The sequence below is a fragment of the Leguminivora glycinivorella genome, chromosome 3 (assembly GCF_023078275.1).
Source record: "Leguminivora glycinivorella isolate SPB_JAAS2020 chromosome 3, LegGlyc_1.1, whole genome shotgun sequence".
Lineage (NCBI taxonomy): Eukaryota > Metazoa > Arthropoda > Insecta > Lepidoptera > Tortricidae > Leguminivora > Leguminivora glycinivorella.
This window is the reverse complement of record NC_062973.1, coordinates 6,732,820-6,747,664: the sequence shown is the minus strand read 5'-3', so window position 1 is coordinate 6,747,664 and position 14,845 is coordinate 6,732,820. Positions and strand designations below refer to the sequence as shown.

General features: G+C 39.1%; 1 protein-coding gene across 1 annotated transcript; it reads left to right on the top strand.

Annotated features, from left to right (window-relative positions):
* The first annotated feature begins 7,479 nt into the window (after positions 1–7,479).
* On the top strand, positions 7,480–13,501 carry LOC125224728 (contactin). Its single transcript, XM_048128167.1, has 4 exons — positions 7,480–7,621; positions 7,698–11,129; positions 11,331–11,516; positions 13,023–13,501. Exons 1-4 carry the CDS (start codon positions 7,559–7,561, stop codon positions 13,332–13,334), a joined length of 3,993 nt encoding a protein of 1,330 aa, XP_047984124.1. The 5' UTR covers positions 7,480–7,558; the 3' UTR covers positions 13,335–13,501.
* The last annotated feature ends 1,344 nt before the right edge of the window (positions 13,502–14,845 follow it).

Sequence of the window (14,845 nt, the reverse complement as noted above, 5' to 3'; positions counted from 1 at the left end):
TTTCTCTAAAAACACGATGAACTTTTTCTAATTCAGTTGAAGACTTGGTCTTCACCTGTTCACAAAGTAAAATCTTTTCATAGTACCCAAAGGCAATTTGCCGTTTTCTATTGTAAAAATTGTTTAAAGCATTGTAAGCATCCATGTAACTGTTGTCCGAAATTGGGTAATTCTTAATCAAATCTAAAGCCTTACCTTGACACGATGTCATAAGATAATGCAGCTTTTCAATGTTCGAAATATTCCTTTTATGAATTAAGGAATCAAAGAGTTCCTTAAATGACAACCAATTGTGCAAGGAGCCATCAAATGGTTTCACAACAATTTTAGGTAACTTCGCTGAATTATTATCACTACTATCTTGTTTGTCAACAGTTTCATGTTTGCTTGTAATGACAGGCTCAGCTTTCCTTAACCTTGTCAAGATTGACTTTACTTTTTGTTCAAAATCGACAGTAACCGAGAACTCCGTATTTACATCCTTTGTTTTCTTCATTATAGCCTTTTGGGCACGATGAAAGTCTTCAACTATTGGGTTTAAGTCGGCCGCGACATAACCCTCTAAATCTATACAATCAAAGATTAACTCTAACCGCATAACCGCGTAATTGCGTTCAACCCTATCCATGTCAACGTCTCTATTGCTCACATCAATGTCCGACATTTTTCACGTAATAATCACTGTTGATTTATCGAAAAACGAGAACGAAAATATAAATAAACAGTTTACGTTACTCAATAAAATTAACTTGTTGACTTTGACAATGACAGATGAGATGACAACCGAATTGTTGCCATACACCAAAGCATAGACTAAGACCGAACGAGATGAGCGGATTGAACGAACTGTCACACTGCTACCAACCTAACTAAATTCTACTATAAAAGTCACACTTCCGGTCAGCCATTAACCGAATCGAGAATTAAAAGTTTTACCCACCAATTTATTAGAAAAATATTACGACACGACAAATTTGATATTTTACTAAAAATAGGTAACTTTTCAACGGATCCGGCCGAAGGAACAAATGTTTAATGATGAACTAATTGAGCGGACTGTAATTTAATAAAATATCTTTAAGACGAAATTGACAAAGATAACTCGAAATTTTAGAGATTTAAACAAACACTTACTGGGGAAAAAACAGTGCATATGTCACATACCTTTTAGCATGAGGTTCCAGTGGGTTGGTTTCAGCTCGCTTACCATCAGCCTTGGTATGCAAGGCGCACGTGCGGGCCCGGCTTACCGTCTCCTCGAGCCCAGAACTGTTCTTGGAGCAGAGCTTTCTTCCTGTCCACTTTGATAATGTGACTAGCACTGAGTTTAAACTTAATTTAACGATAATTGTTGGGAAAATGTGACTTTAACTATTTAATTAGCAATAAATGGCAATTTTAATGCAGCGACGCGTTCGCAAGTTAGATCGAGAGCGAAAAGAATGTGAGGTAATGGCTACCGGAAATGATTAGTGCCGGGCTAAACACACCGGAAGCTAAAGACAAAATAGTGTTGTTTCTTTAAAAAACCGATATTCATACGAAAGTTGAACAATGGCTAATTTTTTAAGATCTTTTTGCGACATGGTTCTATTATTATGGAACCAAAGTCCATGAGTGATCTTATTAAGGCATTATAAAGCAATTTTTGGGTGTAAGGATGAGCTCCCCACCAACAGCCAGAGAGAGCACGAATGATATTTAGGTTTTTTTCACACTTCCCAATTGTATTATCGACATGTTGTGTAAACGTTAATTTTGAATCAAATGATACACCTAGAAATTTTACAATGTTATGGACTGGGATGTTTTGAGAACGAAATGAAACATTGACTGGTGGATGATTCTTGCTTCTTGAGAAAACTAGAGCAGAACTCTTAGATGGGGATAGGTCAAGACCATGAGTATCTAGCCATAAACCTAGAGATTCCAGAGAATGATTTACATAACGGGTCGCATCTACGATGTTCTTATGGACCGAATAGATTGCAATATCATCCGCATATTGTAGGATATTGCAATGGTTATTAATGGATTGTTCCAAGTCCGACGTATATATACTGTATAGCAATGGACTTAAAACCGAGCCCTGTGGTAGGCCCCTCCAGAGAAACTTTGGATTGTTCTGCATGTTAGGTACTCTTAAAGAAATCTTTCTGCCCGATAAGAGATTATTAATAAAAAGCACAACTTTCTCTGGAATTTTCATAGAACGCAGTTTCCTGCAGAGAACCGGGAGTAAAACATTGTCATATGCTGCTGCTACGTCGAGAAAGGCAGCAACGACGGATTGTTTTTGAGAAAATGCTATTCTGACATCTGTTGATAATAGAGCATGGCTGTCAGTAACACTTCTACCTTTTCTAAATCCGAATTGGGTCTCAGCGAGAAACCCCGAATTCTCAACAAACCACTCTAACCTATTTTTAAGCATATGCTCAACTATCTTGCACAGAACTGACGACAGAGCAATTGGGCGGTAAGAATTGTAATGCTCGGGATCTTTACCCGGTTTTAAAATAGGAAGAATGATTTGATGCTTCCACGATTCAGGGATATTACCAGACTCGAAGATTCTATTAATGAGATTTAAATAAAAATCATGACAAAATGGGCCCGCTTTTTTCAAAAAAGAGTACATGATCCCATCGGCACCAGGAGACGAGTCCGTTACTGCAGCAAGCGTCGTTTTGAGTTCATCTAAACTAAAATCTTTCTCTAATAAATTATCAGATTTGTTAAAAGAGTAAGATACTGGGATATCGGACTCGTTAGGAACAGCAGGAGGGGCTAGTTTATCTAAAAAATCGTTTACCCAGTTGAAAGACGACCCAGAGGCGGACACAGGAGCAACGCCTCTACGAAACCTTCGTATATTCCTCCATACAAATGTAGAGGGAGTGGAGGGCGAAATAGATTCACAGAAAGTGTTCCATCCATCAGTTTTCTTAGTTGAAAGGATTTTACGACATTTTGCTCTAATTTTTTTAAACTTTATGTAATTTTCTATAGTTATATTTTTATTATATTCCAATTCGGCCTCGTTTCGTTCTTTAACTGCTGCAGAACACTCAGAGTCCCACCATGGTTGCGAGGGCTTGTTATTACGGCGAATAAAGGGTTTTTTCAGAGGGAATGTTTCCTCTGCTGACTGGTGGATAGCAGAGACGAATGACTCGTGGGCAGAGTTTATGTTTAGGTGAGCAACAGAGAAAAGGGTTTGAATTTTTTCATCTAAAGTGGATGAGTATTTATCCCAGTCTGCTTTGCCTAATCTATATTTTAATAGCGGGGGTAGAGGCGCTGGAAAATTAAGGTTTCCGGGTAAGGAAATAAATATTGGAAAATGGTCACTATTATGAGATAGGGATGAGATATTCCATGATAGCTGAGGGACTAAATTTGAGGAACAAAGAGTCAGATCTACTGCTGAGGAAAACTGATTAGGGGCAGTACGTCTAGTTGGTCTGCCGTCGTTTAAGTAACAAAGGTTCAATTTATCTAATAAACTGAGTAAATACCTGCCATTGTTATCAGAGGTGCCCGAACCCCACGATGTATGGTGGCAGTTCAGATCGCCCATAATAACAATCGGATTGGGAATATTTTTTACTATAGAGAAGAATTCGTTCAGATTGGCTATGGAGGGATGTGGGATATAAACTGAAACATAAGAAATATTATTTATGCTAGCTGCAACGATATATATGTTATTAGAGTGTAAAGGGAGGTGTATTTGGTAAAAGGGAATTTTGTTATTAATTAAAAGGGCGGAACCATCCCACCCATCGACTCTGTCATCTCTTAACACAAAAAATCCCGGCAATTTGAAAAATTGCTGGGGTTTGAGCCAAGATTCGCTAATGGCAAAAAGCATCGGATTATGTTTATTGTGAAGATATTTTAATTCAGATTTTTTGTTTAAAATACTACGAGTATTCCATTGTACAGCCGTACACATCCTGGAGTCGTTTATTAAGCATTACACATAAGGATTCAATTTTAGAAGCAGCGTGGTACGGTAAATTGTCTAAACTGAGAAGCATCAACAGAGAAGATAAAAGGGAATCAAGAACTTTGTCATTTAGTTGGGCTTTCCCACGGGAAGAATCCTGGGGTTGACGATTAGACGCAGACGAGTACATATTGTCATTGATGGAGATATTTCCTAAGTTAGTGTTCTCCTTTTCACGGAGGGCACAACCGTTTCGAGGATCAGGGATTCTGTAACTATTTATTATTTCCTGGTGGGCTACTTTGTCATATCCCGTTTGAAGGGGGGCTCTAGGTTTCCTTGATACTGTAACTGTTTTCTTGTAGGAGTTTGTAGGGGAATCAGCAATATCAGCGTAGGAGCGTTTTGTGGATGGGAAAAGGAGCGAAGCTTCATTGAAAGAAATGGCCTCCTCTGACATGGCAGCTTTAATTTTGTGTTGGCGGTTATACTCAGGGCACTTTTTATCATTTGCTGAGTGTGCACCGGAGCAGAAAAGACAGACTAAATCATTATGTGAGTTACATTGGGAGCTTAGGTGTGGTTGACTGCATTTTGCACACCGTGGCTGTGACCTGCAGTGTGCCATAATATGCCCATAACGGCAGCATTGCCTGCACTGAATGACAGGGAAGTTGTATTGTTCAGTGAGGAAAGAGTTATGAAATAGGTATACTCTCTGGGGTATTTTTTGGCCGTCGATAGTTAGGGCCATTGTCTCCGTAGGGACCCATTCAAACCCGTCACCTACCTTCTTTTTTGCATTGAGACGCCTCGCTTTTATAATCTTACCAAATCCTTCTGGAGTCACCATAGACGCAGCTACTTCCTCATTGGTCAGGTCTTTAGGAACTTGGCGAATAATAAATATTCTTGCCACGTGAAAACTTGGGATAAACGCCAGGTATTGAGAGTCCTCCTTGTTGACCGTGTCTAAAAATCTGTTTGCAAACACACCATTAGTAAAATCGAGGCTTATACGATTTCTACCTATCTTGCGAATTCCCCCTTCGTGTAGACCTTTAATATTATTTGAGCACAAATATTGACCGAATTTCACCGGGTGTAGCTGTAGGGAAACGTTATCGGAGGAACCGACTGGTTTTAGTTGTACGTGAATTACATACGGTCCAATGTCTGAGTTGGTGTAACATTGTCTCCCGATGGGAGGCGATGCTGATGCGTGATTATTTGACTGTGTGATTTTTGTTTTTTTTGGAATGTCAGACGGCATTTCTTTTAATTTTTTTGCAGCTCGTTTAAGGGTTGGTCTAGCTAGAACAAACTCTTCGTCTATATCAGGAGAGATCGTTGACTGACGGTCCATCTCCGGGGGACTTTGCGGCGAGTCCATCACAGGATTAAGGGCCGGCTCGGGCGATGGGTTAGAAGAACCCATCACTCTGCCGGCCGTATGGGAACGTAATGTCCCTAACAAGCTGAAATATATATATATAGATTAAATAAATAAACAAATAAAGTAATATTTTCAGATAAAAATCACTACAATAAATTAAATAAGAATTTGGGCCGAGAAAATTTTAAACTGACAGCTCCCGTCCCGCACTCCGAATCCTCCAAAAAAAAAAAAAAAAAAAAAAAAAAAAAAAAAAAAAAAAAAAAAAAAAAACAAAAGTTAAGGTATAGTATATGGACTAATATGGAAATGTCATTGTCATTTGTCAATATTATTGATACGTCAGTGACGTAACGTCACAGGGTGGCTAGCCGAATGGGGCCTGGCCCCGTAGCCGAATGGCATTTCTCCGACGCCAAACGAAAGCGATACGCCGCTGGCTCTGTCGCGCCAATACGCAAGCGCGATAGAGATAGATATCTACTAGCGCTTCGTTTCGTGAGCGTTTCGTGAGCGATTGTGCCATTCGGCTAGCCACCCTGGTAAATGAATAATCGTTAAACTTAAGCATGGTTTATTTCTTGCTCCCTCTAACTTGTGACTGCTTCCTTGAGTATAATAATATATAGACGGTGAGCCAAATTTCAACCAAAACGGAAGTTTTGATTTGTCAACAAGACTTACACTTTACTTACTTCACTTTCACTTAGACTTGTACTTTGTCTTTTTAGCAATAAATAAAAAAAATCTTGGCACTAAAAGTAGGCGCAAAATTGAAATTTTCTATGGCAACCAATCGGAACCTTCTCCCTAACATTTTCAATAAATTTATAAGTGGTAAGGCTCTTTGATGATTCCAGCAACGTCAAGGTAACCGAGAACCTTCATAAAGCTTCCTAAACCTTGACACTGCCGGAATCGTCGACGAGCTAAATTCCCATAGAATTCATCGAGAGATTATTTCCCATTGAAAATTTAAATTTCGCGCCTTTTGATATGCCAATATTTGGTTGACCCACAGAATTATAATTAAACCAGAATGAGTTGTTAGGCCAAAAAGTGTGTCCACATGAGAGGTTAAAGTTGGGGCTGGTGTCCCTCTCGCACTTACTACCACTATCAAAATCATTTGAATGACGTCATCACTGTCATCATTTGGGGATACCAGTCAATATTCAAAGTTACTACCAAATCTACTAATACCCAATTAAAGGTTTTTAATAATTGCGCATTTTTTTGGTTTTATGGCTTCATAATAATGACTTACCAATTCGTTACAAGGTATTAATACCCTTGCCTCGATATAATACGAAAATAAGTTAAGAAGTTTATAAACTTAGTTATCATACAGGTAAAAATACTACTACTATAGTAATTTTTTAACACTGGTCACACGTGCGAGAGGGACACCAGCCCCAACTTTGACCCTCTCATGTGGACACACTTTTGCTAGTCTGTCAAGAACGCCTTTATGCGCAGGTGATAAGGTTCAATTTAGTATGGCAAAAAAAGTGTGAGCTCAGTCCCTATTGTAAGTCGATGGGTTGACTGTCTATGTAACTGAAACTTTGCAATCGTAACGAATTACGATTGAACGATTCGTTTCAAATTTTCGATTTCTGTTAAAATCGATACCTATGCCAAGTGAATGATTTGGCTCATCACTAGTGAAACTACTGTCATAACAAAGTATGTAATGTCATGCGTGTGTCTATAGGGAGGATATCCGATTTCAACGTTTAGTAAATTATAAAATAAAAAATTAAGTTAAAAGAAATCATGAAAAAGCGCTTATTATTTAATTACTGGAAACAGTTACTTATATCAAACTATGTGTGATAACGCATTAAAGAGTATATAACAGACCGGATGTGTTATTTTCCCCATGACAAATAATATTGCCAGCAAAAGGACACGTGAATAAAAGGAGGGTAAAAACTGATAAGAATATAATTTGAATAAAATGATCGAATTTAAGTCTCAACCAATTTATAGTAAAAAAAACACCTTAGGCTACAGTGCGTGTGAGTATTAGTCATAAATTATGATTTCTAAAAAAAACTTTATAATCATGTGGAGTTGAACAAATACTTTGGCAACACTGCTTGTTACCGTTGATGACGGAATGGGCGAGGCTTGAGTTTACCTTGTTATGTTATTGTGAATTCTTTTAATTTTAAATGGTCTTCTATAAAAAATATGTATAAATGAATAGGGAATATTTGACTTTTGTTACAGGTTTTGAGGTTTCTGTTAACAGTTTTTGTAAGGTGAGTAAAACTCGTTATTTGCGATGAGTTTATGTTGCGTGTCTTATTTATTAAAACGTTGTTTTTGTTCCAGCAGAAAATGAAAAATATATTGTTACTGTTAGCAGTGACGAATTGCGGTTACGGACAACTGGATACTTTTAATCAGAACTTCCCGCAACAACAATTTCCTCCTGACAATACGCAGAACAGCACATACCGTTCTAATGCTCAAATACCGTACGGCAGTTTCCCAGTTAATCAAGACTACCAGCAGTCACAAAGTACGTTTTATAACGAAGGTTTTGACTCGGACCCATATCGCGATGGTGACAATGAGCTAGACCCCCAGAACACTGCTAGTTACTATGCAGGTTTAGACTACGAGGAGAGGTATAAGTGCCCTCCCAATTGGATTCGGTTTAGAGAATCGTGTTACCGCTTTACGAAGTCTCCCAACCGGCCACGGAATGACGCCCGGAAGATTTGCCAAGCTTACGAATCAGACTTAGTGGCTGTGAATTCACCAGAAGAACATGGATTTGTCATTACAACTCTAATGAAATTAGACCCTCAAAAGGGTTCTTGGTATATTGGAGCTCATCAACAGTCACCAGGTTACTGGTCTAACGATTTAGATGGTTCTCAGCTGTCAGGTCTTGAAAATGCTTTTTTTGAAGATGTCACTTCCATTTATAATAGTTACAATTTGCTGCCCCGAGACTACTTAGTTTATAAGTTCTCTCAACATGATGGTCGCTGGGGTCTATCTGCTGTAGAAGGTACGCAATATTATCATTTTATTTGTGAAGGCCAGCCTCAAAGGTTAAAGTTTTTGATGGAGGAAACTAGATCCTTTACCTACGGCTTAGATGTTTATGATCCTGAGAGAATTCCGAGGGGGCCTTATTTTACAAAAGAGCCGGTAGATACTATATATGACCCTCTCCGCAGCCATTTTGTGCAGCTGACTTGTGTTGCCGGAGGATATCCTGCACCTGTATACAAGTGGTTCCGGGAGGACTACCAAGTTGACAGCCCTGTATTTACTGAAATCAACCCATTAGATGATACTAGATTTATTGTAAGTGGTGGAACTTTGATGATCTATTATCCTGATGCAGATAAAGATAATGCTAAATATCATTGCACTGCTTCAAACAAATATGGTATTATCCGCTCCGAATCCGTCCGACTCTCATTTGGCTTTATTAGAGAGTTTAATCAGAAAAGACCTGTGGAGAGTGGCAAACAATATTGGGGTAAGGTAATGTACTGTGATCCTCCATCTTACTATCCATCTGTGAATTTCTTGTGGGCTCGCAATTATTTCCCAAATCTTGTAGAGGAGGACAAGAGAGTATTTGTATCAAGTGATGGTGGAGTATACTTTTCTGCCCTGGAAACTATTGATAGAGGCAATTACAGTTGTAATGTCATGAGCAAAGTTTCAGACATGGGACGCAATGGACCATTTTTCTCTCTGTCAGTTTTTCCACATTCTGATTATCAGCAGCTTAAATTCCCCAACAATTTTCCCAAGCTGTTTCCGGAAGCTCCAGTTGTTGGTCAAGAAGTTAGATTAGAGTGTGTGTCATTTGGATACCCAGTGCCTTCATACAACTGGACCAGGAAGAATAGTCGTATGCCAAGGCGTGCAAGACTAAGTAATTATGATCGTGTTTTAACTATTTTCAATGTCGGTGTTGAGGATGAAGGAGAGTACATTTGTGACGTCAACAATGACCGGGCGCGAATATCAAACAGTGTGTTTTTAAAAGTACAAGCAGAACCTAATTTCACAATACCATTAGCTGACAAGCATGTTGACAACAAGGGTGAGCTGCATTGGAATTGTGAGGCCTTTGGTATCCCAGATGTCAATTATACCTGGTGGAAAAATGGCAATAAGCTTTCTATGGAAGCTTTAGAATTAGAAGACAGGGACAGATATATAATTCAGGATAATGTGTTAACTATAAAGCATCTGGATCCCGCAAGAGACCCTGGCATGTACCAGTGTGAAGCCAAGAATCAGTTACGAGCTAGATATTCCACAGGGCAGCTGAGAGTATTATCATTGAAACCTTCATTTAAAAAGAAACCCCTTGAATTAGAAACATATGGCTCAGAAGGTGGAAATGTGACATTAAGATGTAATCCAGAAGCGGCACCTAAACCATCATTTACATGGAAAAAAGATGGAAATGTTATAGGTGCCGGTGGAAAACGGTTCATCACAGAGAATGGGAACCTTATCATCAGACAGATCTCCAGAGATGACGAAGGAATCTACACCTGTGTTGCTAAGAACCAGTATGGATCTGATGAGAGTAGAGGGAGACTGATAGTTTTACGCGCTCCTCGATTCCTCGTGCGTTTACCTCCACGCGTAACAACGCAAGTTGGCCAAGTGATCTTTTTACATTGCAGTGCTGAAGTTGATCCACTCTTAGACACAGCTTACCTATGGAACCACAACGGCATACGCATGAAGGAAGCGGCCGATCTTTATGCTGACAAAAGAATTAAAATTGATGGAGGAGAACTGACCATTTATAATGTCAGTCTTTCCGATGTCGGCGATTACGAGTGCATTGTTAAGGCAGCTATCGGCCGCATATCCAGCCACACGCAACTGCGAATTGAGGGCCCGCCAGGACCTCCGGGCGGCCTGCAAATTTTGAACGTTTTAAGAAACACCATTACCCTCGAATGGACGGATAGTAATTCCAACGGGCGCCCGATCACTGGCTACGCCATCACCGGTCGAACCAATTGGAACTCTACATGGGCGACCATTGCGGAAAATGTCGCTAACGTGATGGAGGTCGATCGTTACAACGGCCGCAAACGAGCGGTCGTCCCGGTCGTCCTGCACCCATGGTCTGTTTACGAATTTAGGGTTCAAGCTATTAACTTCCTTGGAATTGGTAAACCTTCGGCACCCAGTCCACAGTTTTCGACTTTAACTGACAAACCTTATCAAGCACCCGCGAATGTCGGTGGAGGCGGTGGCAAAATTGGTGACCTTACGATCACATGGACTCCTCTGCCGAAGCACTTTCAGAACGGACCTGGTATACATTACAAAATTTTCTGGCGTAGGAAAGGTGCCGAAGTGGAGTTCCAGTCTCTCTTGCTAAAAGAATTTGGAAATATTGGTAGTCATGTTGTGCGTATAGTGAATCAGTATTTCTTTACGCAGTACGATGTTAAAGTACAAGCTTTTAACGAATTGGGCGCGGGGCCTGAAAGCGAAATCGTTACTATATACTCTGCGGAAGATATGCCTCAAGTTGCTCCGCAGTTGGTATCGGCGCTTTCTTACAACTCCACGTCGTTGAACGTGACTTGGAGCCCGATCGACCAGTCCCGTGAGCGGCTCCGAGGCAAGCTCATCGGCCACCGTCTGAAGTACTGGAAGCAATCCAACAAGGAGGAGGAGTGCATCTACTTTTTGTCGAGAACTACGCGCGCCTGGGCCTTGATCGTCGGCTTACAGCCTGATACATACTACTTCGTGAAGGTATATACCTAAAATTTTACAATTTATAATTTAAGATTTATTTTCTTGTTGCACGTAATGTAATCCTATCGGACATTTTCAATTTATCTGTTCAATTCCCAATCTAGTTGAACATCTCAATTTTGCTGCTTTTAGTTTACTATACATGTTTAAACTGAATCTTGGACGGCATTGTTGCTAAGGCGTCTTGATATTTTTTAGGTAATGGCATTCAACTCAGCGGGCGAGGGTCCCGAGAGCGAGCGCTACCTGGAGCGCACGTACCGCAAGGCGCCGCAGAAGCCCCCGGCCTCCGTCAACGTGTGGGCCGTCAACCCGAGCACCGTGCGCGTCGTGTGGCGCTACGTGCAACCTACTGATGAGGAGGAGCCTCTCATTGGATACAAGGTCTGCACTTATTCTGTTGAATGAAAACGTGTGGGCCGTTATATAAGTCTACTTAATTATTGTCATCGGATATTAACCTTTCATGCCCCGGCGGCTCCCCAGGGAGCCAGCTTAAAATATTAAATGACACCTTAATTAATTTTGTCATAATTCAAAATTGATTGTTCATTTTTGACGTATGGTATGGGTCTCGAAAGGTTAAAAGATAGTCTCTCTTAACAAACTATTTTTAGAAGACTGCATTTTAGGATCCAATGGCAGATAAACATTAGGTACATCTGAAAGATGTCATAGGTTTTCGCAGCGACCAGTTTTACGCCCTCTTTCGATGTATGCGATCTTGACCAGATTAGTGTCAAGAAACGTGATCTAAATAAAAGATAATCCCAGCCCAGACGATTTAAATTACTTGTGGTTTTCAACCTGAGTTAGTGCGTCTAGTGTCACTGTATCCTGATTGGCTGCAAGGTCAGTGTGATTTATTAGGCGATTACTTACCATTGTACTCTGTAAAGTGATGATGCGTAAAGTAAACTTTATGGTAATGGAACAAGGTGTAATAATGACCACATAAGTTATTTTAATACATCTGTTGCCGTAGCCGAATGGCATTTCTGCGACGCGAAACGAAAACGAAACGCCGCGAAGGGTAGTCTGGCTCTGTCACGCCAATATACACAAGAGCGATAGAAATAGATATCTACGAGCGTTTCGTTTCGTGAGCGTTTGTGCCATTCGGCTACGTACCCAGACTAGTTCGTTGATTGAGTGACGAGACAGATTTGTCTATCAAATCAAAGAGCTTATTACTACCTAATTTTAAATCATTTCCATTTTTATTTCGTAGGTACATTTGGAACTTTTATGAGTTCTATCATCTATGACCTAATCTTTTGTAGGGACTTTTAAAATGACTGCTGGTGGGGGACCCTTAAAATTTCCAATTAGCTTGTTAGAATTTGAACAAACAATAAAACTATATAAGGCCCTAACTTATTAGATGCAGATATTTTTACAGCTGATAGTACTCGGTCTCTGGAGTATATTAAACCGTGAAACATTATAGCTTTTATGATGTTTTTTTGGAGAAAACGGAAAAACAAATTTGCTACGTAAAAACACCTGTTTATGTGATTATTAAATGAAAACTCATTGAACAGATTTTAGTACCTCTTTTACGACATTTACAACAAACAATTGTTGACATGACAGACAGTGTTATTGTGACATGTGATAATGCACATGATGATTTTTTTTAGACGAAATTATAATTAATTTTTTTGTTAGGAAAATGAAATCAAAAAAGTTACATGAAAAGATTTCTTAATTTATATTTAAAGTTAATTATTTTAATGTAAAGTATCATGTGTTAAAATATCTGCAACTAATAAATTAGGACCTTATATACTGACAAGCAAGAATGAAAACGGGATCAAAGTCACATGTGCAATTCCCTTTCAAACAGTGTTTTTTTTTGTAGCTAATTGGCCTATTTCCTATTCACAGGTGCGAGTATGGGAAACCGACCAAGACATGAGCACAGCCAACGACACCATTATACCCGTGGAGCACAAACTAGAAGCCTACGTGAACAATCTCATACCCGGCAAGACCTACAACCTGCGAGTCCTGGCCTACTCCAACGGAGGTGACGGCCGCATGTCCTCACCACCAATAACTTTCCAAATGGGAGACTACCACAGCGACTCTCTAGGCTACTATGTAAGGGGCAACTCTGCCCACAAAACAAGCGTAACTTTAGGATCTTTTATCTCTCTATTTCTAGGTGTCTCGGCCTTTAGATGGCTGCTAGCGTGATGTCTATTCTGTCCTTATTTGCGTAGCTGTAGGAACTAAGGTCTGATTATGATATTATTGCAATATATCAATATATATTTTTACACTGAAGTTTTTAAGCGATATTTTTGTACTGAAAAACGTAAATTGACAAATATTTCTTTATTTGCACAACTTACGAGGTTGTGAATGGTATATAAAATATTCAGTAAAATGGGCGGGATTTTACTGAATATTTTATATATTTTTTATTTTTTTTACATTTCTCTTTATTTTACTGCTTAGTTAGCTTTAAATAATTTACTCTCTCATGCACTGTATTTTTAATACTAGAATAACTTACTATTTTAACTAACATTCCAAGTCGATTTTCTATTGACAATAAGCCAGGATGAAATCTCATTATTCAATGATCTAAGACTAATGAATCTAATGATATTATTATGGAAGTCCATATCACAATTTGATTTAGATGTAAGTGATATAGATGTATGTAAATATTTTGCAATGTGTTGTTTATACATTTGTTTAAAATGAATGCATTTCGCTGCTACGACATAGACTGTCAAGTTTAACACGTTCACTGTCCAGTGCTCAAGCATTACAAAACTGCAAGGTTTAAAATTCAGAGCGGGACAATGAACATGTTAAAATTATTATTTTTTACTTCTACAATCCGAGCCATTTTCTTCGTTTAGGATATGTAAGCTATTTTCAATTACATGCATAATGCCATAGTTTTGCTTAAAATCACTTTGGGAACTGGAAATCCGAAGTAAAAATTGCTTAAAATCACTTTGGAAACTGGAAATCCGAAGTAAAAATTGCTTAAAATCACTTTGGGAACTGGAAATCGGAAGTAAAAATTGCTTAAAATCACTTTGGGAACTGGAAATCCGAAATAAAAAACGAATTTGCTACCGGTCTGACCTAACGGGTAGTACCCTGCCTACTAAAACGCGGTCATGGGTTCGAAGCCCGGTAAAAGCATTTGGATATTACCTATACATATATATCGTTGTCTCAAGCCATCTTGAGCTTACCATGGGACCCAGTCAATCTGTGTAAGAATGTCATCTAATATTAAAATATTTATATTTTATCTGAACTCTCGATTACGTTTAGCAATCAAATTCCAAGACGGACCTAACCGGAGCACGATACTACATAAATATGCGTTTAGGGGAATATTTAGAATCATGCTTCGATTAGACCTGTGTTGAAATTGTAGTCTACATGGCGAGTGATTCAACTTGTTTGATTAGTCAGCAATCGATGCCACTAGGCATAATAAATTTAAAAGTGGAAAAGTACTGCCAAAGGGTGAGACATGAACTCACGACCTCTGGATCGATATTCCAGCTCGCTGCCAACTGAGCTCAGTTGTTCAAGAGAGAGAAGAAGACAGTCATTTTCAACCTTAATTTATTCTAAGCCTAATGACGACTGATATTAGGTACGCGTGGTCAAAAATTGTGTCATTATGCGTGTAATCTTATTTAATTATAATTATGTGGTCATATGTATAGTAC

Excerpts from the sequence above, each read along its gene's own strand:
- LOC125224728 (XM_048128167.1), top strand. The coding sequence starts at position 7,559 with ATGAATAGGGAATATTTGACTTTTGTTACAGGTTTTGAGGTTTCTGTT. Across the intron at positions 11,130-11,330 it reads ATACATACTACTTCGTGAAG|GTAATGGCATTCAACTCAGC; the intron begins GTATATACCTAA and ends GATATTTTTTAG. Across the intron at positions 11,517-13,022 it reads AGCCTCTCATTGGATACAAG|GTGCGAGTATGGGAAACCGA; the intron begins GTCTGCACTTAT and ends TCCTATTCACAG.